The sequence below is a fragment of the Arvicola amphibius genome, chromosome X (assembly GCF_903992535.2).
Source record: "Arvicola amphibius chromosome X, mArvAmp1.2, whole genome shotgun sequence".
Classification (NCBI taxonomy): Eukaryota; Metazoa; Chordata; class Mammalia; order Rodentia; family Cricetidae; genus Arvicola; species Arvicola amphibius.
The window spans coordinates 36,387,589-36,412,696 of record NC_052065.1 but is presented as its reverse complement, the minus strand read 5'-3'; the positions used below and the strand labels follow the sequence as shown (position 1 = coordinate 36,412,696).

Here is a 25,108-nt window from a genome sequence, read left to right as displayed (position 1 = left end):
GTAGAAACTGGTCCCAGTGCTATTATCAATGGCTTCTCAGTCCACTCCCATTGGCAGCCACATTCAGAGAGTTCATTTTGATCACATGCTTGTTCAGTCCCAGTTTTGCTGGATTTGGTGAGCTCCCATTAGATCAAGCATGCTGTCTCAATGGGTGGACCAGTTCCTCACAGTCCTGACTTCCTTGCCCATCTTCTCCTTCCTTCTGCACTTCAACTGGACCTTGGGAGCTCAGTCCGTTGCTCTAATGAGGGTCTCTGTCTCTATCTCCATCTATCGCCAGGTGAAGATTCTATGGTGATATTCGAGATAATCATCAGTGTGGTAGTTGGGCAAGGTCAGTTTAGGCACCCTCTCCTCTGCTGCCCAAGGACCTAGCTGGGGACATCTTTGTGGTCACCTAGGATCCCCTCTAGAGACAAGTCTCTTGCCAACCCTAAAATGGCTCCCTTGATTAAGATATCTTCTTCTATGCACTTATATCCACCATTCCTCCATCTCCACCCTCCCACTCTCCCAAGCTCTCACCAGTCTTTCCCTTCTCCCTTCTCTCTCCCCTCTCCCCTTCCCCCATCCCTACAACCACCCCTACCCTGACCCCCATGCTCCCAACTTTTGGCCAACAATCTTGTTTGCTTCCAATTTCCAGGAGTATCTATAAATATTTTCTTTGGGTTCACTTGGTTATTGGCTTCTCCAGGCTTTTGAACTATAGGATCAAAGTCTTTTGTTTATGGCTAGAGTTCACTAATGAGTATTTTCATTCTTCAACAGATGGACATCCAGCTATGCCTGCACCATTTGTTGAAGATGCTTTCTATCTTCCATTGTATAATTTTAGCTCCTTTGAGAAAGTCTGGTGTTCATAGGTTTGTGGATTATTATCTGGGTCTTCGATTTGATTCCATTGGTCGATGTCTCTGTATGCCAATACCAAGCTGTTTTCATTACTGTAGCTTTGTAATAGAGTTTGAAGTCAGGGATGGTAATGCCTCTGGAAGTACCTTTATAATATAGGATTGTTTTGGCTATCCTAGGTTTTTTGTTTTTCCATATAAAGTTTATTATTCTCTCAAGTTCTGTAAGAATTTTGTTGGGATTTTGATGGGGATTGCATTGAATCTATAGATTGCCTTTGATCATATGTTGAACCAGGCCTGCATCTCTGGGATGAAACCTACTTGATCGCAATGGATAAATTTTTGATGTTTTCTTGGATTTGGTTGCCAATATTTATTGAGAACTTTTGCATCAATGTTCACGAGCAAGATTGGTCTGTAATTCTCATTCTTGGTTGAGTCTTCATGTGGTTTTGGTATCAGGGTAACTGTAGCTTTATGAAAACAGTTTGGCAATGACTTCTGTTTCTATAATGTAAAACACATTAAGAAGTATAGGTATCATCTCTTCTTGGAAATTCTGGTAAAATTCTGTATTAAAACCATCTGGTCCTGGGGTTTTTTTTGGTTGGGAGGTTTTTTATGACAGCTTCTATTTCCTCACGATTTATAGGTTTATTAAACTTGCTCAACTGGTCATGATTCAATTTTGGTATATGGTATTCATCTAACAAATCCATTTCGTTTACATTTTCTGACTTTGTGGCATATAGGCTTTTGTAGTACCATCTAATGATTCTCTGAATTTCTTCATTTTCTGTTTTTATGTTCCACATTTCATTTCCGATCATGTTAGTTTGCGTGTTCTCTCTCGGCCTTTTGATTAGTTTGGATAGTAGTTTGTCAATCTTGTTGATTTGTTCAAAGAACAAGTTCTTTCTTTCACTGATTCTTTGGATTGTTTTCTGTGTTCCTATTTTCTTCTTTATCTCATTTTTTTATTAAAAATTTCCATCTCCTCCCATCCTCCTCCTCCTTCCCTCCCCTCCCTTCCACCCATACCCCCACTCCACCCCTCTCCAAAGACAAAGAGCCATCAGGGTTCCCTTCACTATTTTAAGTCCAAGGTCCTCCGAGCTCCCCCTAAGTCCAGGAAGGTGAGCAACCAAACATACAAGGCTCACAGTGAGCCCGTCCATGTTGTAGAGTTCATGGTCATTGCCGTTATCCTTGGTTTTTCAGTCCTCCTCCACCATCAGCCACATTCAGAGAGTCCAGTTTGGACCCTGTTCCATCAGTCCCATTCCAACTGGACTTGGTGGTCTCCCGTTAGATCTGTCATACCGTCTCAATGGGTAAATGCACTCCTCACAGTCCTGACTTCCTTGCTCATGATCTCTCTCCTTTTGCTCCTCATCAGGACCTTGGGAGCTCAGTCCCGTGCTCCTATGTGGGGCTCTGTCATTTTCTCCATCCAATGCCAGGTGAAGGTTCTATGGTGATATGCAAGATATTCATGAGTATGGCAATAGGATCTGGACATTTCTGGCACCCTCTCCTCAGCTGCCCAAGGACCTAGCTGGGGGCATCTTCCTGGACACCTGGGAACCCCTCTAGAGTCAAGTCTCTGCCAACCCTAGAATGGCTCCCTTAAGTAAGATATATAATTCCTTGTTCCCATATCCACCCTTCCTATATCCCAACCATCCTATTCCCCCAAGCTCTTCCCATCCTCCACTTCACACTTTTCTCTCCCCATCCCCTCATCCCCCCAACTCACCCCACCCCCATATTCCCATTTTTGTCAGGCAATCTTGTCTACTTCCTGTATCCAGGAGGATAACTATATGTTTTTCTTTGGGTTCATCTTCTTATATAGCTTCTCTAGGATTTTTTTACGAATTATAGGCTCAATGTCCTTTATTTATGTCTAGAAACCAATTATGAGTGAGTACATCCCATGTTCATCTTTTTAGGCCTGGTTTACCTCACTCAGGATGGTGTTTTCTATTTGCATCCATTTGCATGCAAAATTCAAGATGTCATTGTTTTTTTACCGCCGAGTAGTACTCTAATATGTATATATTCCACACTTTCTTCATCCATTCTTCCACTGAAGGGCATCTAGGTTGTTTCCAGGTTCTGGCTATTACAAATAACACTGCTATAAACATAGTTGAACAAATGCTTTTGTAATATGATTGGGCATCTCTTGGGTAAATTTCCAAGAGTGGGATTGCTGGGTCCTGGGGTAGGTTGATCCCAAATTTCCTGAAAAACCTCCACACTGCTTTTGAAAGTGGTTGCACAAGTTTGCATTCCCACCAGCAATGGATGAGTGTACCCCTTACTCCACATCCTCTCCAGCAAAGGCTATCATTGGTGTTTTTTTTCTCATGGTTTATTTTTTTTTATATTTAAAAATTTCCATCTCCTTCCCTCCTCCTCCCCCCTCCCTCCGCTCCTCTTCCCCCTTCCCTCCCCTCCTTCTCTCCCTTCCCTCCCCTTCCCTCCACCCATACCTCCCCTCCCTCCCTCTCAAGGCCAAGGAGCCATCAGGGTTCCCCACTCTATGCTAAATCCAAGGTCCTCCCAACTCACCCCAGGTCCATGAAGGTGATCGACCAAGCTGAGAAGGCTCCCACAGAGCCCATACATGCAGAAGAATCAAAGCCCAGCGCCATTGTCCTTTGCTTCTCAGTCAGCCCCCGCTGTTGGCCACATTCAAAGAGACGGGTTTGGTCGCATGATCCATCAGTCCCATTCCAACTGGAGTTGGTGATCTCCCTTTAGTTCTGTCCCACCGTCTCCATGAGTGAACGCACCCCTCACGTTCCTGACTTTCTCCCTCATGTTCTCGCTCCTTCTGCTCCTCATCAGGACCTTGGGAGCTCAGTCCAGTGCTCCAATGTGGGGCTCAGTCACCTTCCCCATCTGTCGCCAGCTGGAGGTTCCCTCACGGTCCTGACTTTCTTTCTCATGTTCTCTCTCCTTCTGCTCCTGATCAGGACCTTGGGAGCTCAGTCCGGTGCTCCAATGTGGGGCTCTGTCATTTTCTTCATCTATCGTCAGGTGGAGGTTCTATGGTGATATGCAAGAAATTCATCAGTATGGCTATAGGAACTGGCCTTTTCAGGCTCCCTCTCCTCAGCTGCCCAAGGAACTAACTGGGGGCATCTCCCTGGAAACCTGGGAACCCCTCTAGGTTCAAGTCTCTTGACAACCCTCAGGTAGATCCTTAAATTAAGATATATGCTTCCCTGCTCCCATATCCACCCTTCCTATATTCCAAGCACCCCATTACTCCGAGCTCCCCCATTCTCCCCTTCACACTTTTCTCTCCCCATCTTCCCTTGGCCCAGTCTCGCCCAACCCTCAAGTTCCCAATTTTGCCTGGCGATCGTGTCTACTTCCAATATCCAGGAGGATTACTATATCTTTTTTTGGGAGTTCACCTTCTTATTATCTTCTCAAGGATCCAGAATTTATAGGCTCAATGTCCTTTAATTATGACTAGAAACCGATTATGAGTGAGTACATCCCATGTTCATCTTTTTGGGTCTGGGTTACCTCACTCAGAATAGTGTTTTCTATTTCCATCCATTTGCCTGCAAAATTCAAGATGTCATTGTTTTTTACTGCTGAGTAGTATTCTAGAATGTATATATTCCACAGTTTCTTCATCCATTCTTCCACTGACGGGCATCTAGGTTGTTTCCAGGACCTGGCTATTACAAATAATGCTGCTATGAACATAGATGAGCATATGCTTTTGTTGTATGATTGGGCATCTCTTGGGTAGATTCCCAATAGTGGAATTGCTGGGTCCTGGGGTAGGTTGATCCCGAATTTCCTGAGAAACTGCCACACTGCTTTCCAAAGTGGTTGCACAAGTGTGCATTCCCACCAGCAATGGATGAGTGTACCCCTTACCCCACAACCTCTCCAGCAAAAGTTATTATTGGTGTTTTGGATTTTAGCCAATCTGACAGGTGTAAGATGATATCTCAAAGTTGTTTTGATTTGCATTTCCCTGATAGCTAGGGAGGTTGAGCATGACCTTAAGTGTCTTTTGGCCATTCGAACTTCTTCTGTTGAGAATTCTCTGTTCAGTTCAGCGCCCCATTTTTTAATTGGGTTAATTGGCATTTTACCATCTAGTCTCATGAGTTCCTTATATATTTTAGAGATCAGACCTTTGTCAGTTGTAGGGTTGGTGAAGATCTTTTCCCAGTCAGTAGGCTGCCTTTGTGTCTTACTGACAATGTCCTTTGCTTTACAGAAGCTGCTCAACTTCAGGAGGTCCCATTTATTCAATGTTGCCCTTAATGTCTGTGCAGCTGGGGTTATGCGCAGGAAACGGTTCCCTATGCCCATTTGTTGTAGAGTACTTCCCACTTTCTCCTCTATCAAGCTCAATGTGTTCAGATTAATATTGAGGTCTTTAATCCATTTGGACTTGAGTTTTGTGCATGGTGATAGATATGGATCTACTTTCATTCTTCTACAGGTTGACATCCAGTTATGCCAGCACCATTTGTTGAAGATGCCCTCTTTCTTCCATTGTGTACTTTTGGCTCCTTTATCAAAAGTCAGGTGTTTGTAGGTTTGTGGTTTAAGATCCGGGTCTTCTATACGATTCCATTGGTCAACTTCTCTATTTTTATGCCAATACCAAGCTGTTTTCAATACTGTAGCTTTGTAATAGAGTTTGAAGTCAGGGATGGTACTGCCTCCAGAAGTACCTTTATTGTATAAGATTTTTTTGGCTATCCTGGGTTTCTTGTTTTTCCATATAAAGTTGATTATTGTCTTCTCAATCTCTGTGAAGAATTTTAATGGGACCTTGATTGGGATTGCATTGAATCTATAGAGTGCTTTTGGTAGAATTGCCATTTTTACTATGTTGATCCTCCCAATCCACGAGCAGGGGAGATCCTTCCATTTTCTGGTATCCTCTTCAATTTCTTTCTTCAAAGACTTAAAGTTCTTGTCAAATAAATGCTTTACTTCCTTGGTTAGAGATACTCCCAGATATCTTATGCTATTTGTGGCTATTGTGAAAGGTGATACTTCTCTGATTTCCCTATCTGCTTCCTTATCCTTCGTGTATAGGAGGGCGACTGATTTTTTGGAGTTGATCTTGTAACCTGCCATGTTACTGAAGGAGTTTATCAGCTGTAGGAGTACTTTGGTGGAGTTTTTGGGGTCGCTTATGTATACTATCATATCATCTGCAAATAATGAAAGTTTAACTTCTTCCTTTCCAAATTGAATCCCCTTGATTCCCTTATGTTGTCTTATTGCTAGAACTTCAAGCACTATATTGAAGAGATAAGGAGAGAGTGGACAGCCTTGTCGTGTTCCTGAATTTAGTGGGATAGCCTTGAGTTTCTCTCCATTTAATTTGATGTTAGCTGTCGGCTTGCTGTAAATAGCTTTTATTATATTTAGGAATGACCCTTGTATCCCTAATCTCTCCAGAACTTTTATCATAAAAGGGTGCTGAATTTTGTCAAATGCTTTTTCAGCATCTAATGAGATGACCATATGGTTTTTTTCCTTCAGTGTATTTATATGATGGATTACATTGATAGATTTTCATATGTTGAACCAGCCCTGCATCTCTGGGATGAAGCCTACTTGATCGTAGTGGATAATTTTTCTAATGTGTTCTTGGATTCTGTTTGCCAGTATTTTATTGAGAATTTTTGCGTCAATGTTCATGAGTGAGATTGGCCTGTAATTCTCTTTCTTGGTTGAGTCTTTGTGTGGTTTAGGTATCAGGGTAACTGTAGCTTCATAGAAGGAATTTGGCAGTGACTCTTGTGTTTCTATATTATGAAATACCTTAAGGAGTATAGGTATTAGGTCTTCTTGGAAGTTCTGGTAGAATTCCGCATTGAAACCATCTGGTCCTGGGCTCTTTTTGGTAGGGAGGTTTCTGATAACAGTTTCTAATTCTTCGCGACTAACAGGACGATTTAGAGCATTTACCTAGTCCTGGTTTAACTTTGGTATATGGTATTTATCTAAAAAACTGTCTGTTTCTTTTACATTTTCCAATTTTGTGGCATACAGGCTTTTGTAGTAAGATCTAATGATTCTCTGAATTTCCTCTGTGTCTGTGGTTATGTCCCCCTTTTCATTTCTGATCTTATTAATTTGCGTGTTCTCCCTCTGCCGTTTGATTAGTTTGGCTAAGGGTTTGTCAGTCTTGTTGATTTTCTCCAAGAACCAGCTTCTTGTTTCATTGATTCTTTGGATTGTTTTCTGTGTTTCTGTTTTGTTAATTTCTGCCCTCAGTTTGATTATTTCCAGTCTTCTACTTCTCCTAGGTGAGTCTGCTTCTTTTTTTTCCAGAGCTTTCAGGTGTGCTGTTAAGTCACCAATGAGTGCTTTCTCCATTTTCTTTAAGTGGGCACTTAGTGCTATGAACTTTCTTCTTAGCAGTGCTTTCATTGTGTCCCATAGGTTTGAGTATGTTGTGTCTTTGTTTTCATTAACTTCAAGAAAGACTTTAATTTCTTTCTTTATTTCTTCCTTGACCCAGGTGTGGCTCAGTAGTTGACTGTTCAGTTTCCATGAGTTTGTGGGCTTTTGGGGGGTAGCATTGTTTTTGAATTCTAATTTTAATCCATGGTGATGCGATAAGACACAGGTGGTTACTAATATTTTTTTGTAACTGTGGAAGTTTGCTTTGTTACCAAGTATATGGTCAATTTTTGTAAAGGTTCCATGAGCCGCAGAGAAGAAGGTATATTCTTTCCTATTTGGGTGGAATGTTCTATAGATGTCTGTTAAGTCCATTTGGTTCATTACCTCCATTAAGTCTTTCAATTCTCTGTTAGGTTTCTGTCTGATTGACCTGTCCATTGGTGAAAGAGGAGTGTTGAAGTCTCCAACTATTAGTGTGTGTGGTTTGATGGCTGCCTTGAGTTCTAGAACTGTTTCTTTTACATAAGTGGGAGCTTTTATATTAGGGGCATAGATATTCAGGATTGAGACTTCATTCTGATGGATTTTTCCTGTTATGAGTATAAAGTGTCCCTTTCCATCTCTTCTGATTGATTTTAGTTTGAAGTCAACTTTGTTGGAAATTAGTATGGCCACACCCGCTTGTTTCTTAGGGCCATTTGCTTGATAAACCTTTTCCGAACCCTTTACTCTGAGTAGGTGTCTGTCTTTGTGGTTGAGGTGTGTTTCTTGTAAACAGCAAAATGTTGGATTCTGTTTTCCTATCCAGTCTCTTAGCCTGTGCCTTTTTATAGGTGAATTGAGTCCATTGATATTAAGTGATATTAATGACCAGTGGTTGTTAACTTCAGTCATTTTTAGTAGTAGAGTTTGTGTGTTTCCCTTCTTTTCATTGTGCTGGTGAAGGGTCGCTAGATGCCTGAGTTATTGTGGGTGTTGTTGGACTCCTTGGTTTGTGATTTTCCTTTTATTACTTTCTGCAAGGCTGGATTTGTGGCTGCATATTGTTTAAATCTGTTTTTGTCCTGGATTATCTTGTTTTCTCCATCAATGGTGAATGCAAGCTTTGCTGGGTATAGTAGTCTAGGCTTGCATCCATGTTCCCTTAGTGTCTGTAGCACATCTATCCAAGCTCTTCTGGCTTTCATGGTTTCCATTGAGAAATCAGGTGTAATTCTGATAGGTTTCCCTTTATATGTTATTTGACCTTTTTCCTTTGCAGCTCTTAATATCTGTTCTTTATTCTGTATGTTTTTTGTTTTGATTATTATATGGCGTGGGGATGCTTTCTTTTGATCCAGTCTATTTGGTGTTCTGTAGGCTTCTTGTACCTTCATAGGAACATCCTTCTTTAGGTTGGGGAAGTTTTCTTCTATAATTTTGTTGAATATGTTTTCTGGGCCTTTGAGTTGTAATTCTTCTCCTTCTTCTACCCCAATTATTCTTAGGTTTGGTCTTTTCATGGTGTCCCAGATTTCCTGAATGTTTTCTGTTAAGAATTTGTTAGATTTGTTTAGTTCTTTAATCTGTGAGTTTATTTCCTCTATAGTATCTTCAGAGTCCGAGATTCTTTCTTCCATCTCTTGTATTTGGTTGGAAATACTTGTCTCTGAAGTTTCTGTTCGTTTACTCAGAGTTTCCATTTCCAGTCGTCCCTCAGATTGTGTTTTCTTCAATACCTCCATTTCATTTATCAGGTCTTGTACTGTTTCCCTTACCTGTTTGATTGCTTTTTCTTGTTTTTCTTGTTTTTCTTGGGTATCTTTGAGAGATTTATTTATTTTGTCTACCTTTTTGTTTGTCATCTCCATTTCTTTATGGCAGTTTTTTACCTCCTGTTTAAGGTCCTCTATTATTTTCATAAAGTACTGTTTAAGGTCGGATTCTTCTATATCTTCTGGGGTAGGGTGTTCAATTCTTGTTGTTTCGGGATGTCTGGCTTGTGGTGATGTCATGTTGCCTTTCATGTTGTTGGAGGAGCTCCTGCATTGGCGCCTGCCCATCTCTTCCTTCAAAAGGAGCCCGGAGGCGTTTGGTGTCCTAGACCAATCTTTGCTGTGACTGAAACTGGTTGGATCTCCCCAGTGTCAGAGGAGGACCTATTCCTTGCGTCACAATCTGAAGAAGCCCGCACTCTCTTGCAGGAATCCCGAGACCTGCCTGGAGGCCAGAGTCTGATTCCTCTGGGTGAATGGCCTTAGAACAGGAGCAGGACACCAGTTCAGGTGGAACTGAACTGGTGGAATACCACACAGCGAACCTGGCAGCACAATCTGAAGGAACCCCCACCCCTCCGCAGGAATCCTCAGACCTGCCTGGAGGCCAGAGTCTGACCCCTTTGGGTGGATGGCCTTAGAACTGGAGCAGGACACCTGAGAATAGGGAAAGCTTGGGAGACACAGGGACGGAATAAATAGACACAAGCCTGCAGAGGGAAGTGGGGGTAGGGGGTCTGTGCTCTCTTCCAGGGCAGGTTGCCCCAGGGTTCGCATTCACTCACCAGTTCAGATGGAATGTCAGTGCACAGGCTCAGGGATTCCAGGCAGCCCAGGGTCGCAGCCCAGACAAAAGGGCCAAGGTGGGGGCAGGGCGGGATGGAATACCACACAGCGAACCTGGCAGCACAATCTGAAGGAGCCCGCACCCCTCCACAGGAATCCTCAGACCTGCCTGGAGGCCAGAGTCTGACCCCTTTGGGTGGATGGCCTTAGAACTGGAGCAGGACACCTGAGAACAACTAAGAAAATATCACTGGTGCTACTGTGTTGAGAGGTCAGCGAGGTATGAAACTGCATCTCCAGAAGTCGTCATCAGGACTGCAGTGTCCCAAAGAATGATGGATCCTCTGGCAGACTGTCAGGTCCCCTTGCAGGCCAAGCAACTCTCAGACAAAGGCCTACCTTGCCCCAGGCAGGCCAATGTGGGAGGGGACCTCCCACGGGCCTGGGTGCACTCAATTCCAGGTCCCCAGAGCCCAAACAGGCTGAGCTGTGGGATTTTGTGGCCCCAAAGACGGGAGGATGAGGCGCGGGGCAGGGGGGAGGATTCTGGGTGCAAGCTGGGAAGGGACAGGGAGAGAGAGGCAGTATCCGGGGAGAATAACCCATGCAGGAAGAGCAGGAAGTATGCTGGTGGCAGGGGGATTTGTGGAATGTCGGTGGTCCCTCTCCAGGCAGCTGCCGCGGTTCGGGCACTCACTCCTCACTCACCCCAAAGAATGATGGATCCTCTGGCAGACTGTCAGGTCCCCTTGCAGGCCAAGCAGCTCTCAGACAAAGGCCTACCTTGTCCCGGGCAGTCAAATGAAGGAGGGGACCTCCCACGGGCCTGGGTGCACTCAATTCCAGGTCCCCAGACCCCAGACAGGGTGAGCTGTGGGATTTTGTGGCCCCAAAGACGGGAGGATATATCATTGGTGTTTTTGATTTTAGCCCTTCTGACAGGTGTAAGATGGTATCTCAACATTGTTTTGATTTGCATTTCCCTCATTGTCAAGGAGGTTGAGCATGACCTTAAGTGTCTTTTGGCCATTCGAACTTCTTCTGTTGAGAATTCTCTGTTAAGTTCAGTGCCCCATTTTTTAATTGGGTTAATTAGCATTTTAAAGTCTAATTTCTTGAGTTCCTTATATATTTTGGAGCAGCTTCTGTAAAGCAAAGGACACTGTAGTTTCTGTTCGTTTACCCAGATTTTCCATATTCTGCCATCTCTTGGTTTGTGTTTTCTTCATTACCTCCATTTCAGTTTTCAAGTCTTGAACTGTTTCAATTACCTGTTCGATTTCTTTTTCTTGGGTATCTTTGAGGGATTTATTCATTTCTTCTAACTTTTTGTTTTACTTCCTATCCATTTCTTTAAAGGAATTTATCACATCCTGTTGTATCTAAAACTTTTATAATGTTACATTTAAAGTCTATTCTACTTCTTGATTAGTGTGTTCAAGTCACAGACAGAAGGGCGGGCTTGGTAGATGCCAGCTTGGTGGAATCAAAAACCCCTGCAGCCTTGCACTCACCACTGTATCCCCAAACCCTCGGCCCTGAAGCAGGCTGAGTTGGGAGATCCTAGGACCCTGAAGATGGAAAGGGGTGCTTGGGGGCATGCTGGGGTGGTATATGTAGAGAAGTCCAGTAGCAAGGGAGAAGTCCCACTGAATGGCCAGAAAGTTTAGGGGATTGAAGGGTGCCTGTGCTCCCTTCCCAGGGCATTTGGCCAGCCCAGCGGGCACACACTTAGTTTGTGTTTTCTTTATTGGCTCTATTTTGGTTTTCAAGTCTTGAATCAGTTCTTCCATATTTTTGATTACTTTTTCTTGGTTTTCTTTAAGGGATTTGCTGATGTCTTCCAATTTTTGTCTGTCTTTTCCTCCATTTATTTGAGGGAATTTCTCATTTCTTCTTTTAGGTACTCAAACATTCTTCTGAAGTTATTTTTAGGTCATTTTTTTCTGCTTCATCTATATTTGGTTGTTCAAAACTTGCTGTTGTAGGATCTCTAGATTTTCTGGTATTGTGTTGCTCTTTGTGGTATTGCATATGTTCTTACCTTATCTACTCATTATTTTCCTCTAATTGGTGTGGTTGTGTCTGTCTGTGACTCTTGCGATTAATCTTATAGGTGCCAGTGGATCCAAGGCTCAGATGGTTGTTCCTTGTGGTACAGCCAGTGCCATGGTTCTAGTTACCCCATTGGTCACTTCATTTTTCTGGAGTTCACTCAGCCCTCTTGGGTTTTCTCTGCACCTGAGGCATTTGCTGTCTCATGCCTGCTGTGGTCAAGGTTTCCAGCTCAGATCTGTTTCTGTAATTGTCCCTGATCTGGATCTATTCCTGTGAATGTCCCTGGCTTGGGATTAGTCCTGCAAATGTTGCTGGCTCTAATTGCCTCCCTTGGAAGCCCCAGGCTAGGATGTGCCCAGACCTGTAGAAGATCTGGCTCAGGCATACACCCTCCGTGTTCCTAGACTCACACCTGGACCCTCAGAGATTTCTGGTTCCTGCCTACTCCCTCAGAGGTCTCAGACTGAGGCCCAGGCCTGCAGAGGTCCTGGCTCAGACCTACTTCCTCAGAGGTCCCAGACTCATGCCCAGACCAGCAGGGGTGGTCCTGGCTCAGGTCTATTCCCTCAAAGGTCCCAGATTCACAACTGGACCACTGCTGTCTCTGGCTCTGGCCCACTCTATCAGCAGTTGATCACCTGTACCTGCTCCTGTGGAGTTCACTGTCTCAGGTCTGCATCAGCCCAGGTCACTGGCTCAGTCCTTCCTCCACAAATGTCCCTGGTCTGGATCCACTCCCACTCCCAAGAACCTTGTCATCTCAGGCCTGCTCTGGCCTAGGTTGCTGGCTTAGGCCTGCTCCCATGGAGCTTTCCGCCTCAGGCCTGTTCCATCCTAGGTTGATGTCCCAGTCCTGTTTCCAAAAATATTCCTGGTCTGAATCTGCTCCTGCTCCCATAGAGTTCACTGTCCCAGGTCCACTCTGGCCAAGGTCACTGGCTCAGTCCTGCTTCTGTGAAGTTCACTGCCTCAGGCCCCCATAATCTTCTTTGGAGACCTTTGATTACTGCTAGGATCTCAGAATCTATGTCTAATATAAACTTTTTAATCATCATTTAAATGCAATATTCTATGGATCTCTGAAGTATGAGTGCTGCCTAGGTATATCTGATTAGACAAACTTTCTTTCTAGTTACTTGTTTTAAGTTTGACTTTAAAAACATATACAAAGAACTAAATAAGGCTTATCCCAGTAACTAATTATATCAGTGCTATAATAAGTTAGCAGCTTTCATAAGACTGAAACTTTATATTTTGTCAGGTTTAGCCTTTAAAAAATAATGATTTTGAATTGAAGCTAATAAAGAGTCATTCTAAGGGTAAAAACAAAATAAGTTTGTATCCAGCTATTAATGTCTCCTTCAAAGGTAAGGAAAAGGTCCCAGGGAAAACAGGAGCAGGAGGCAGCCTAGGGGCTAGCATTGCCCTTGACAAGTTCTAAGGCACTACAGCCTTGCTTATGGAGCGAGCCACAAGTTCCTTTTTGCCAGATGTAAGGAGGGTAATACCCTTTTTAGGGAGTAAGAACTTTCTTCCAGAAACCTGAGGGAATGGGAGCTTTATAAGAATCCCTGACCTTGGGAAAAGGACTTTGTGGTTCTATCTCTGTTAAGTATGAGCCTTAGAAAACAATTTTTCAATTGAAGTTCCCCTTAGTATCAATACAAAAACACTTATGACTAAGTTTATTTAAATAGCTTAAACCCAACAAAGTTAGCAAAGACAAAGAGGCTAAACATACATTTTTTAACCTGGTTTTTAACTTTTCAATGGTTTGACCTTTTAATATAGTTTCCCATGTTGTGGTGATCCTCTATTACAAAATTTTTCCAAATGTAATTTTACAACTCCAGTTTTGTCATTGTTATTAATCTTAAAGCAAACATATGGCATGCAGGTGGTCTTAGGCTGCCTGTGTAAAAGGATTTTTTAACTACCAAAGGGTCAAGACTCAATTGGCTGAGAAACTGTTTCAAGCCCTTTGCCAGATTGGTTAGGTCATTGTCTTACTGCATTACAAGAACTGAACATCCCAGTTTCTGGTTAGCATTTGATACTTATGGCTCTCACCCTAATTTTTAGCCTTTTATTAAGTCCAAACATTGACAACATAAAACATTTTATAAGCCAAATGTCCCACAGTTTTATTGTTCTTTAAAAAATTTAAAATCTCTTAAATGTCTTCCTGCAATATCAAAACTAAAATACCTATTCTGCTCCATCTTCAGTGGCAAATAAATACCCTGTCTTTTAGATCTTCGTCTACTTTATTTCACTGTAGCTGGTACTTCTGCTAATTATCACCTGGCACTGGCATTTCTAAACCTGTTAAGGTTCGTTCTTGCAACTGCACATTCTTTGTTACTCTAGTCTTGCCATATATTTGTAGACCTCTGCTGCTTCCTATGATCCCTTTATGTCTTTATAACTATTATCACTTGGGTAACTCTTAAATTAACTAAGTCTAGTTGGCAGAGAAAGGTACATTATTTGAGTATAAAGACACTGAGTTGCATCTTTAATACTTTAAATTATATATGTATGTATGATTGAATATATATAATATATTATTTTTAGAATGAGACATGAGTCATCATGCAAAAATCCATCCCAATTAAAACTATTTTGGAGATCTGTTAGGCCCATTCCACATGGTCACCTTTAATCAAGATGGCAGTGAAATAATGCAGTTTCCATTTTTTTCTAGTAAAATCTAAAATCCAAAATGGAATTATGCCTTATGGTTTCTTTAAAATTACCTATGCACAGATTTTAAGTTATCAATTCCCTGTGTTATTAATTAACTTGTAACTAGTTTTGTTTTAATTTTAACAGATTTGTGACTGTATCTAACAAAATAAACTTATAAACCTGAAGCTACAGAATGTGACTCTTCTGTTTTGTTTTCTTCTCCTTGTCATTGTGTCGGGGACTCAGACTGACAAAGAGACAGAGGAAACTTTTAAATAAACATGGGTTTAGTTAAGGAAGAGTCACAATCCAACTCTAGAGCCAGCTTTTCAATAAAGAACAGCATAAAACTGTTTTAACATTATCTATAACAAAAAGTCATCTGAATTTTTGGTAATCAAATCCAGTAACCAGAGCTCAGTGATAAATTCTGAGGTCAGGCCCATAAATGTGACCACAGCAGTGATGGGTGACAGAGACAGCAAAAAATATCCAAACGATTTCTGTCTCAGCTCCATGCTTGCAAGAAAACTTACATAGACAAACTTTTCAACAAAACAAGCAGATTCAGTATTTGCAGGTATGAGAAACCACAGCAAACACAGTTCACATCCACTTCTGACCTGATATAACGTCTTATATACCTTCAATCGATTTTTTCCTCTCTTCATTCTTTCAGTCTCCTGCTTTCTCCAATGCTTTCCAGACAACATAGCAAAGTATTTTTCACTTCTCAGACAACATAAAAACTCTTACCAAAGTCTGTTTTATGGTTTCCCTCGGTAGTACATCATACATTGTATGATTACAATATCTTAAACAAGAACAGAAACATTTGTATACTATAACAAAAGTAACTAGATTTACATCACATAAAATCCTGTACCAGCATGAAACATCTGAGACTAACAGTAGTTTTCTTTTTCATACCCTAACCAATAGTAATGTGTAACCAGCTCCTCTAAATGATGACAGATATTTATAACCCATTGGATCTTAATGACAAAAACAGCTCTGGTGGAGAGAAGTCTGGCTATAGTGTCACAACACGACCACTGCAAGTTAACACCATTAGCTAGTGCCCTTGGCCTAGGGAGCCAAACCTTGGTCAGGTTTGGTCAGAGGTCCAGGCATGCAGCCCCCAAGGCAGGCTGAGGGAACCCATCCACCAGCATTGGAGGGGACAGGGTGGCATGCAGAATGGGGGATTTAAGGGATAAACCTGCAGAGGCTAAGGGAGTGCAGTCAGATTAGGCAGAAGGAAAGGCTTAACCAACAGGAGGGGGTCATCAACTCGGTTTACTAGGCCCTGCCAGGTCACGGTATAAGGAATCTGGTCCAGGTGTCCTGTGCAAGATTGGAAAACAATGTCCTCAACGTTAGAAATCAAATTCAGGTGAAAAGATTCCTGTGTGGGACAGCTTACATTGAAAGAGGGCCATTTGGAAGAACAGAAAACAACCCATTTACCCTTCTTTACATCAACACTGTTGTTATAAGCAGTGTCCTTTACATACTTCCAGTGGGCTAGGGTGAGGTTCAAGGAGGAAGAAGGAATAGTCTCCATGGTGTGTCCAGTCAAGTCAGTCATCAACAGAGATACAAAGAGAGAACACACAAGACCGACAAACAGAACACTTAGACAAAAGTGCCCAAAACAGACTGCCGCAGGTACCAGATAGTCTGGTTTGTTGAAAGCCCAGAGATTCGGCCTCAACAAGATTAAAAACTGTACAGATAGAACAGGAGCTGTTCGGTAAGGCTACCTGATCCCCAGAGAGTTCAGATTCAGAATTACAGACAGGGCCCAAGAGGATGGTCTCAGATGAGAGACCCCCAACCCGGACGAGGAAAGGAGTTGTCTCCCAATTCCACCAGGACTGCTATCTAGTGTGTCTGCCAGGGAAAAATGACCTGCTCAGATTCAGATTCGGATTTCAAGATTGGCACCAACAAAAACGGAAGTAAGATAGACAAGACTTCAAACACAAATAGACTTACCAAGGTCAATCAGAATAAACCTTTGGGGATGAGAGTCCCAATAGTTGTCCCAATGGGTGTCTCTGAGGATCTGGGACAAACCCCCAAATGTTATGCCCAGTTCTGGGTGACCCCAAAAGACCTCCAGGGAGATTAACTCACCAAAATGCAAAAGCAAGTTTTATTGCATGTACAGTACAAGCCTACAGGGACCTTGTCATAGCAACTGTTGCAGCAGTGGCAAGAGAAAGTACCCTGCCTTTCTATAGGGTATTATTTAAAGGAAAAAAAATAGAAAAGTGACATTAGCATGGTGTGTGCTGGCAGGTTATTCTATCTACAATTTGTAGAACATTAGGAATTTCCTTTGGATGCTCTGTTCCTGGGTGGTGCCTGGGTCTCTCTCTCTCTCTCTCTCTCTCTCTCTCTCTCTCTCTCTCTCTCTCACACACACACACACACACACACACACACACACACACTCACAGACACACACACACACACTCACACACAGACACACACAGTCCAGAGGCCCCTGATTCATCTCTGGACCCACTGGGTTAAGAGACCCTGGGTGATGATCCACTCTCTCCCAGAGACTGACCTCTTAATAGTCACAAGGATGATATTCAGAGGGATGCCTCGTATCTTGATTTTGACCCACTAGCACCAAAGTGTGATGGGTTCTACCCCCTTTTCCATTACAACTGACTTCTTTGGAATGTCCCCTCCAGAATCTAAAACAGTTACAATACTCAGACAGTAAGTCTTCTAGGCTCATTCACTATACTACCCAGGCTAGACCTTTACAGCCTCTAGATAATTGATTTAAGTAGCCACCTAATGGTTCTCTAGATCCTAACATAATTTTGGATCTTTTCAACTTTTGTAAGCACACAGGAAAATGGAAGAAGATCCTTTATGCCCCTGCTTTCTTTTCTGTCTGCATGTCTTCCTTGCTTTCAAGTTCTCAGCCCTTCCCTGTCTCTTCTGCTCCTGAAACTGAAACTCAGCTAATGTACCAGACAATGAACCACTACTCCTTCTGTGGTCAGCTGACTTCCCAACAATCTCCTTCCCTGCTCACCCTGAAACAACTCCTCCTGAATTTCACCCAAACCGGACAAGCCATTCTCTACATCCTTGGCTCCCACTTCACCCTCCCCGACACTCTCCACTCAATAGAGCCCACATTGCTGCAGAGACAGGCTGGAGACTGCAGCTTCATAAGTCACATCCCCCAAGCCCCAAACTGCAGAGGCTGCTAGAGTCCCTTTTGCCCACAGATGCTGAAGTACCTCCTTCCTTCTAGCCTGCATGAGCACCAGCAATGCCCTCCTTCTTGTCCACTGGGGCGCCCACTTTTCAGGATCCAGCTTGAACTGGCAGGGTGACAGTACTCATGCATGAAGGACATCATCCTCTTCAACATGCCTTAACAACCAGTTACTCCCTTTTGTCCTGGAAGCTCTGCAACACCCTTAGGGATGTGTAGGGCTAATGAGATTACTCAAGGAAACTCCTTCTACTGCATTCTTTGCCATATGTTCTGTCTACACTGCAACAATAACCCATCCTTCACTCTTCACTTAGAAAAGCCCAATGCCGCTTCCCCCATCCTTTCCTAAAGCTGAATTCTCCACTGTTAATAACCAAATAAACTACAGTACAATTTAGAGCCTTGTGATAACACCTCCCAATGCCAAGGTCCTTGCTGCTGCCACTTACCCACTTTAACCATTTTCTAGCCTGACACTATCTACTTCCCAAACTGTTAAAGATAAAACATACTATTTAATTATCAGTTACCTCATAAATAATCATATTTTAATAAGTTCATAACTATACTTATAGTCTTGATTACATAAATAAGTCCCATTTAGCCTTATATATGTATGTATGTATGTATGTATGTATGTATGTATGTATGTATGTTTTCAAAATTAAGCCTTTAAAACAAGTAACTAAAAACAAAGTTTCTCTAGTACAGGTACATTTAATGAATAATGGTTCTCAATCTCTTCACAGACACAATGAAGATGTCCTTTAAAATTTTTAAATGATAAATTAAAAATCTTCTCACAATAAACTAAGACTCCCCTAACAAGAAACTTTACAGTCTCCAAAGAAGACAGATGGAACACTTCACTAACAACTCCACATGGACTATGGCAACCCTAAACCCTTGGGAAAACTGCCTTATGCCTAACCTGCCACCAGGAACCTGCACAAACTGTGGACACTTTTGGATTGACTGACATACCCTGCCTCATTAAAGTCAGGTCACTTTTCCCAAAGTCTTTCTCTACAGGAAAAATTCAGACCTGAAGGCCTGCTGTTCTATGGGGCAACTAATATTGCACTATTCTATCAGCTGAAAACCGATTACTGCTTCTGCAATAAACCACGTAAGCCTGAAACAAATGTCTAAGTAAGGATCTGTCATTTTAATTAAGAAAAGATTCAAAATATACTTCCTACTCAAATTTATCCTTCTTGGATCTTTGACAACATCGGTGGCTAACTGTAGCTTTAACAACAACAACCACCCAGCTGCCTGGTCAGTCCATTTCATGTGTACAGTTTGCCTTGCTGACAGGCTTCACACTAAAATAGATGTGAGGTTCCAAAGGTTATGAGGAACAGACAAGTAACTTATATAGGTTAAGGAAAATAAATGATACAAGTTATAACAGTTCAAAAATGTGTTAAGGTCAAAAGATATGGAAGTTTAAGTAAGTCATGAAGGCTTTAAAATGTCATTTATGGGTATGTGTCTGAGAAAGTAATTTAATGTATATAAAAATTGTTTCAGATTTATTTCCTCCTCTCTATGCTACTTTTTGGGTCCCAGTCCCCCTTCTTCCTCACCCATAGTGGGAATACACAGCCTGGCCTCCAAACCTCTCCAAACTTCTCCCTTAACTTGCTCCTTTCAATGTTTGTTTCCTCATTCCCTTACATCTTATTCCCTCACTAGGAAATAGAAAAGATGTCCAGAAATGACATAAATTTTGCCTTTTTGCCTTTACCCCCAAAATAACTCCCAGGACAGTCTTGTGTCCTTCCTCTTTCCTTCTTCAAAAATTCCAACCCTTCTTTCCCTCTACCTACTTTGCTAGTCCATCCCACTGCATGCGATACCACCTTCCCTTCCCTTGCTGCACATCATAAGCCCTTTTCTACCATACGCCAACACCCTCCTGTCTACATTTCCAAACTCCCATATTTCTTATGCTTAATTAGCCTCTGTCTAGGTCCCAACCCCATCTATTCAGTGGCACACTTCCTCACCCTACTCATCCTACAATACTCCCTTACTGACAGTAAAACAAAACAAAAACTATAGAAAGCTTTACTCCAGGACCTTCTTCACTCCATTAACTGTTGATGCTATCCTCTCTGTTTTCCCTAACACCACTCACTTTTCAGCCCTAAATCTTAAAATCACTTTCTTCTCCATACTCCTGGTTGTTCACTTGTAAGACCCTTTTGCCTTCATATAGATGGAGTTTAATACTCGGAAATTCCAACAACTTACCTGGGCTATCCTTCCCCAGAGATTCAGAGATAGCCCCCGCATTTCAGGCATCCACTACAGACTTAGCCCACCTTCTTGCCTTTTCATCTTGCATGCTTCAATATATAGATGGCCACCTTCTTTACACTCCTTCTCTCTCTGATAGCCAATAGAACACTCTGCCCTTCAGTTTCCTCAATACCTATCTGTTCTTACTTTCCACAGCTCAACTATCCTCTCTCCTAGTCACCTATCTAGGCTTTTCCCCCATACCAATCAATAAATACCTCAGTTTAGACCACCTTACCAATCTCTGCTCCTTGTCCCTGCCCTCATAGCCAATTTCCTCTTCTCACAGATCCCTAAGTACTCATTCCTGATATATTCCCTACAACAAACCAGTCCTATACCTCCTCCTTCCTACCATCCACAAACAATTCCTCAAAGATAAAATGTTCTCCTTTCAACTTCATCCCAGTGTCTCCCAAATCTATGTGAACATTTCTATCCTTACACTTCCAAAATGCATAAAAACTTTCTAGAATTGACCTTTGCCTTTTTTTGGCTACCTCTCCAAAACTGTCAAAGACCTCATACCCCATCCCTATCATATACAAGAGGGTCTTATAGCTACTTCAGCCTAAACTCCTGTCAGACAGCCACATCAGAACCCTACATCATCAATATTCATCCTCACCTTCCAGTTCCTGTTCCCTTATGATCATCTGATCCCTACAAATCTTATCTGTCTTTTCACACTCCTTCTTTTCCTCTACCCAAATGATTGTCAAACATCCTTTGCCAGCTGACTCCCCAAATTCATTAACTGTCCAAATGTCTCAGACATCAAACACTGGACAAATCCTACACTCCCAAATACAAGACCTAACTAAACTCAAGTCGCCTTCTCGCCTCTGATACACATACACAGTCAAAGCCAAGCTCTCACTTGGATCAAGTTCATCCAAAAAACTCTCCCCTAAACATCACTGATATTTCCTTACATGTCTCCCACTGCTTTTCTATGCCTCCCTTTAATGCTCTCCCCTGGCCAAGTTCCTCTTGCTAGTAATGCTCCAGTCATGAAGGCCAAATCCGCCCTTTATTAAGGATTGGTTGTCTCCAACTATCCAAGCTGCCCTTTGGGAGCCAAAGACATATTTTCTCAACCTTTCCTCCCCAGTCCCAAAAATCTGCTATAGAACATCCCTCTCACCACTTGACAATAGTCTCTCAAATTATGTTCTCTCTTACACAACCAGACCCTGCTTTCAAATAAGTTGTTCCCCATTAACCTTATATAGCCAATCTAAATTTTTCCTGACTCCACTCAAGAACTCTCAAAGAGACTCCAAGAAATTACTCCTATGAACCAACAGCCTACATTTTCCTGCCTCTTGCCTATGTCTAAGGGTGGGATCACTCCCCGTTTCCCAGGTCTTAGGATTCCTCTTCTCAATTACCAAGACCTTGAACTTAAAAGTTTCAGATGTACACCTAAGAAATTTTTTTCTAAATTTTGTAACTTTACCTCTATCCTTAATCTATTTATCTCAAAGATTTCAAATCAACTACAGACTGATAGAATTAGACAGATCGAGTACTACTTAGCCATATAGATTAAGTGCCAGCTCCTCTTTTCCTGGAATCTATATCCTAGTGCAGCCTCACAGACTACACTTTCCCAGCCTCAGCTGGTCTCATAGAACCTGAACTTCAACTGATGCAGCCTGCTCTTTCCCTCCTTAACCAGCAACCAAGCTTCCTAGGGTCCAATGTCAGCAGGAAGCAGTCAGAGAAAATGACAACAATTTACTCAACACCCAGACAAACAATAATAAAACCAAAAAGTAGGAATGAAGGGACACTAACCCACTCCAGCATGTGGCTTTGGCAGGCCTTTCCCTTCTCCCCCAGTCCCTCTGTCTTGTTAATAATCTATAGATTTCATTTCTACAGTTAGCCACCAAGATCTATTTCTGTATTTGGCCACTTCCTGATCCTGAGGCTGACTACCAAAGTCCAGCTATGAAAGTATTAAAATCCAGCAGTCAGAAACCCCCTTTTAGCTCAACTAATTAACATGTCCACTTAATAATAAACACTTCATCCTAACACAGGATTTCCCTGTTTACCTTTGTAAACTTCCATGTTCCTATGTGCCATTTCTATCTTCCCTTCTATCCAGAGACAATCCTTTGCCCCTCTAGAACAAATATCCCTCTCCCTTTTCTCTTGTCTCCTTCCCCGTCACCCTTGTCCCATCTCTTTTTCCACAGTAACATCGCCATTCTAACACAGTCCCTGCCCTTCTTCTGCTGTTAAAATGACACCAGCCAGATCATTTGTTGCTGTTTTTCCTGCCTGAATCAGAAAGCAGCCACTTTAACTTTTCTTCCCCACTTAATAAAGAATCTGTGAAAGCATGTGTTTGGGTGTGGCTTGTGCCTAATCCAAGGTACAAGAGGAAGTCCCCACTCTGGGGGGGGGGGTCTCCTTCGATAATTACTTCTTTAAAATTTTCATTTAGCTATGGAAGTTTTCTCTTATTTTATACAAACAACTCCAATCTTTTAAGATTCATATTGTTCTGTAATTGATGTCACTGAATCTAAAGCGTAATTTTGCTTTCCTTTTATTACTGTCTTTATGTACTATAAGTAACTGGTGTAAGAATCCCATATTCTCAATAGCAGATAAATTTGAGAACTATATGAATGTTGATCTTGTAGTTGATAAAATGTTGGTTCCAGCATAGCAGAAATTAATTTTAGTTCATTGAGAAATGTTTGTAAATATTAAGTCTAACATTTATATTGTCCTAAAAAGATGTTCACATATGATATCTTCACCTTATATATTCTGTTCAATATTTGAAATGAGAACAGAATAAACTTGAGTATAATTGAAAACCACCTAGTCATTTTCATCATCATAATCTTCATCCTTTTTCTGCATGATCAATTCATGTGCTTTTAGTACTCTTGGTATTGGAGTGTTGACAGTGTCATAATCCCATCCTTTCCTCATAAACAACTTCTCAAGGATGCTTGGCATATTGTAGCCTTTACTTATGATGAAATCCTTAAAGGCAATAGTTCCATAAAGGTCCTCAATGATGTCTGGCTTACCAGACCTTCCACCTTGAAGTTCAAGTAACTCTTCAGGATCCATCAAAGGCTCATCATTTACTAGCTTTTTCCACAGATCAGGCTTCAAGTACCATGCTCCATATCTAATCTTATCCCTGGTGGACTTGTAAGGATCTTGTGGTTTTCGGAGTTTCTTTTCAAAGTTTGCCTCCTGTATGGAGAATCTGATCTCTTTCACTCTGCTCAGCCTCCTGCAGAACCTGAGTTCAGAAGGAAGCAGGCTAATTTTCTTGATGGAAGTGTCTTTGTAGCTTGGTTTACACTCACAGCCAATGTCAAATTGCTTCATCATGAAATCTTCATCAATGCCCAAGTCTCCAAATGATTCAACCCATTCACAGAATTCATAGACTCCTTTGGGTGTGTACCAGTAATAAAGAGACTCGCCAGAGTCCTGTTTTTTAGGCTTGTTTTCATGACGCACACCATGTTTACATGACCCAGGAAACTTTGGAGGATCCAAGTCAAATTTTGGGGGAGGGCATTTCTCAGCAGCAGTATCGAAATTCATCCATTTACTGTGGCCCTCACAATAATCCCACTTCTCCTCTAACTTCTGATCAGGGTCAAGGGCTTCCAGCACATTTAATAAGAGATCTTCAGAAAATCCTTCCTCCAAGGGCCAGAAAGCCAAGGGATGCTGGCTCAGGTTTTCTTCGGTTCTTTTTACAAAGAGCTGCCGTGCTTGCTGGGCCAGTGACAGGGATGAAAACAGGCTTAAGTCCTGGTACGTTTTTTTCTGACTCTTCCTGGAGCTGCGGCCTCCTCTATGAGAAATTGTGGGGAGAAAGCCCTCTTTGGGTCCACGAAGGATCATACCTTCAAAAGGTGGACAGCCCTTCCTGAAATCGTCCATGCCTTCCTTCACAAACACCCAGAGCCGGCCATCCAGAGAGGTAGGGAACTTCAGTTGTTCCTGTTTGTGCTTCACAAAACACTTAGAAGGCAACCTGTCCTTGAACCAGGGCTTGGAGGTCATGCCCAGAGGCATTGGCTGAAGTACTTGCCAGGGGCGATTCCAAGGCAGCCATGGCTCTTCCATGGTGGCCCTGGATCTGAGGCAACTGTCCCAGCCTCAATGGATAGCTTCCCTATGGCTACTCAGGTTGCTAAGAGACAGGGACCTTGGGGCTGAAATTCTACTAGAATGGGCAAAACCAAGTACACCCACTCCCAATCCTCCACCTTTTCCCCCCACAATGGATTCTTCCATTCTGTTGTCCAAGAACTAAATACACTTCCTGGTTCCCCTGGAACAGGGTAGACTTTCCAACTGTTTCCTTCCTTTTTGGACTATTTCAGAGAATACTTCAGAGAATACTGTATTCACTTCTTTATGTATACACAACTTTGATTTCAACAACAGTGGCTTTTCTGAGCTATCAAAAGATATTTCTCCATTTGAGTATGTGTTCTTTTTTGTCTTGGTATTATTTTGTCATTTTTAGTGTATGACTGTCACAATGTGTCCTCCCTGAACTTTTTTCCAGAAATTTCATGGTTTTGATACTGTCATGAGTGGAACTGAGAATAAAATTTGAGAAAATTTATTAAGAATAAATTTTGAGAAAGCATTACTCTACTACTTGTTTACTGATGATGAATTTGTCTTGCTGAAGAGTAAAACAATAACTCATTACATAAACCAGCCTGCCTCATATTCCTCCTGTTTTTTTTTTTTTTTTCTGATTTGCGTTTGTTTTGTGTGAGCTTTTGATGTCGTGGCTGTTTCTTTTGAGACTGGGTTTTGCATGTAGTTTGTGCTGGTGCGCCTGTGTGACAGTTTGAAAGAAAGTGGAACCCTAAGGGTATTAGTCAGTATTAGGAGATATGGCCTTCTTGGTGTGTAGGCATAACCTTGTTGAAGAAAGCCTGTCACTGTGGGGGTGG

The 25,108-nt window shown here is 42.1% G+C and overlaps 1 protein-coding gene across 1 annotated transcript; it reads right to left on the bottom strand.

The window, feature by feature from the left end:
* Positions 1-22,982: 22,982 nt before the first annotated feature.
* Positions 22,983-24,260, bottom strand: LOC119804169 (protein FAM47A-like). Its single transcript, XM_038315670.1, has one exon. It carries the CDS (start codon positions 24,258-24,260, stop codon positions 22,983-22,985), a length of 1,278 nt encoding a protein of 425 aa, XP_038171598.1.
* Between the last annotated feature and the right edge of the window lie 848 nt (positions 24,261-25,108).

Bases quoted from the DNA above. Each gene is read 5' to 3' on its own strand.
- LOC119804169 (XM_038315670.1), bottom strand. From the start codon at position 24,260: ATGGAAGAGCCATGGCTGCCTTGGAATCGCCCCTGGCAAGTACTTCAG.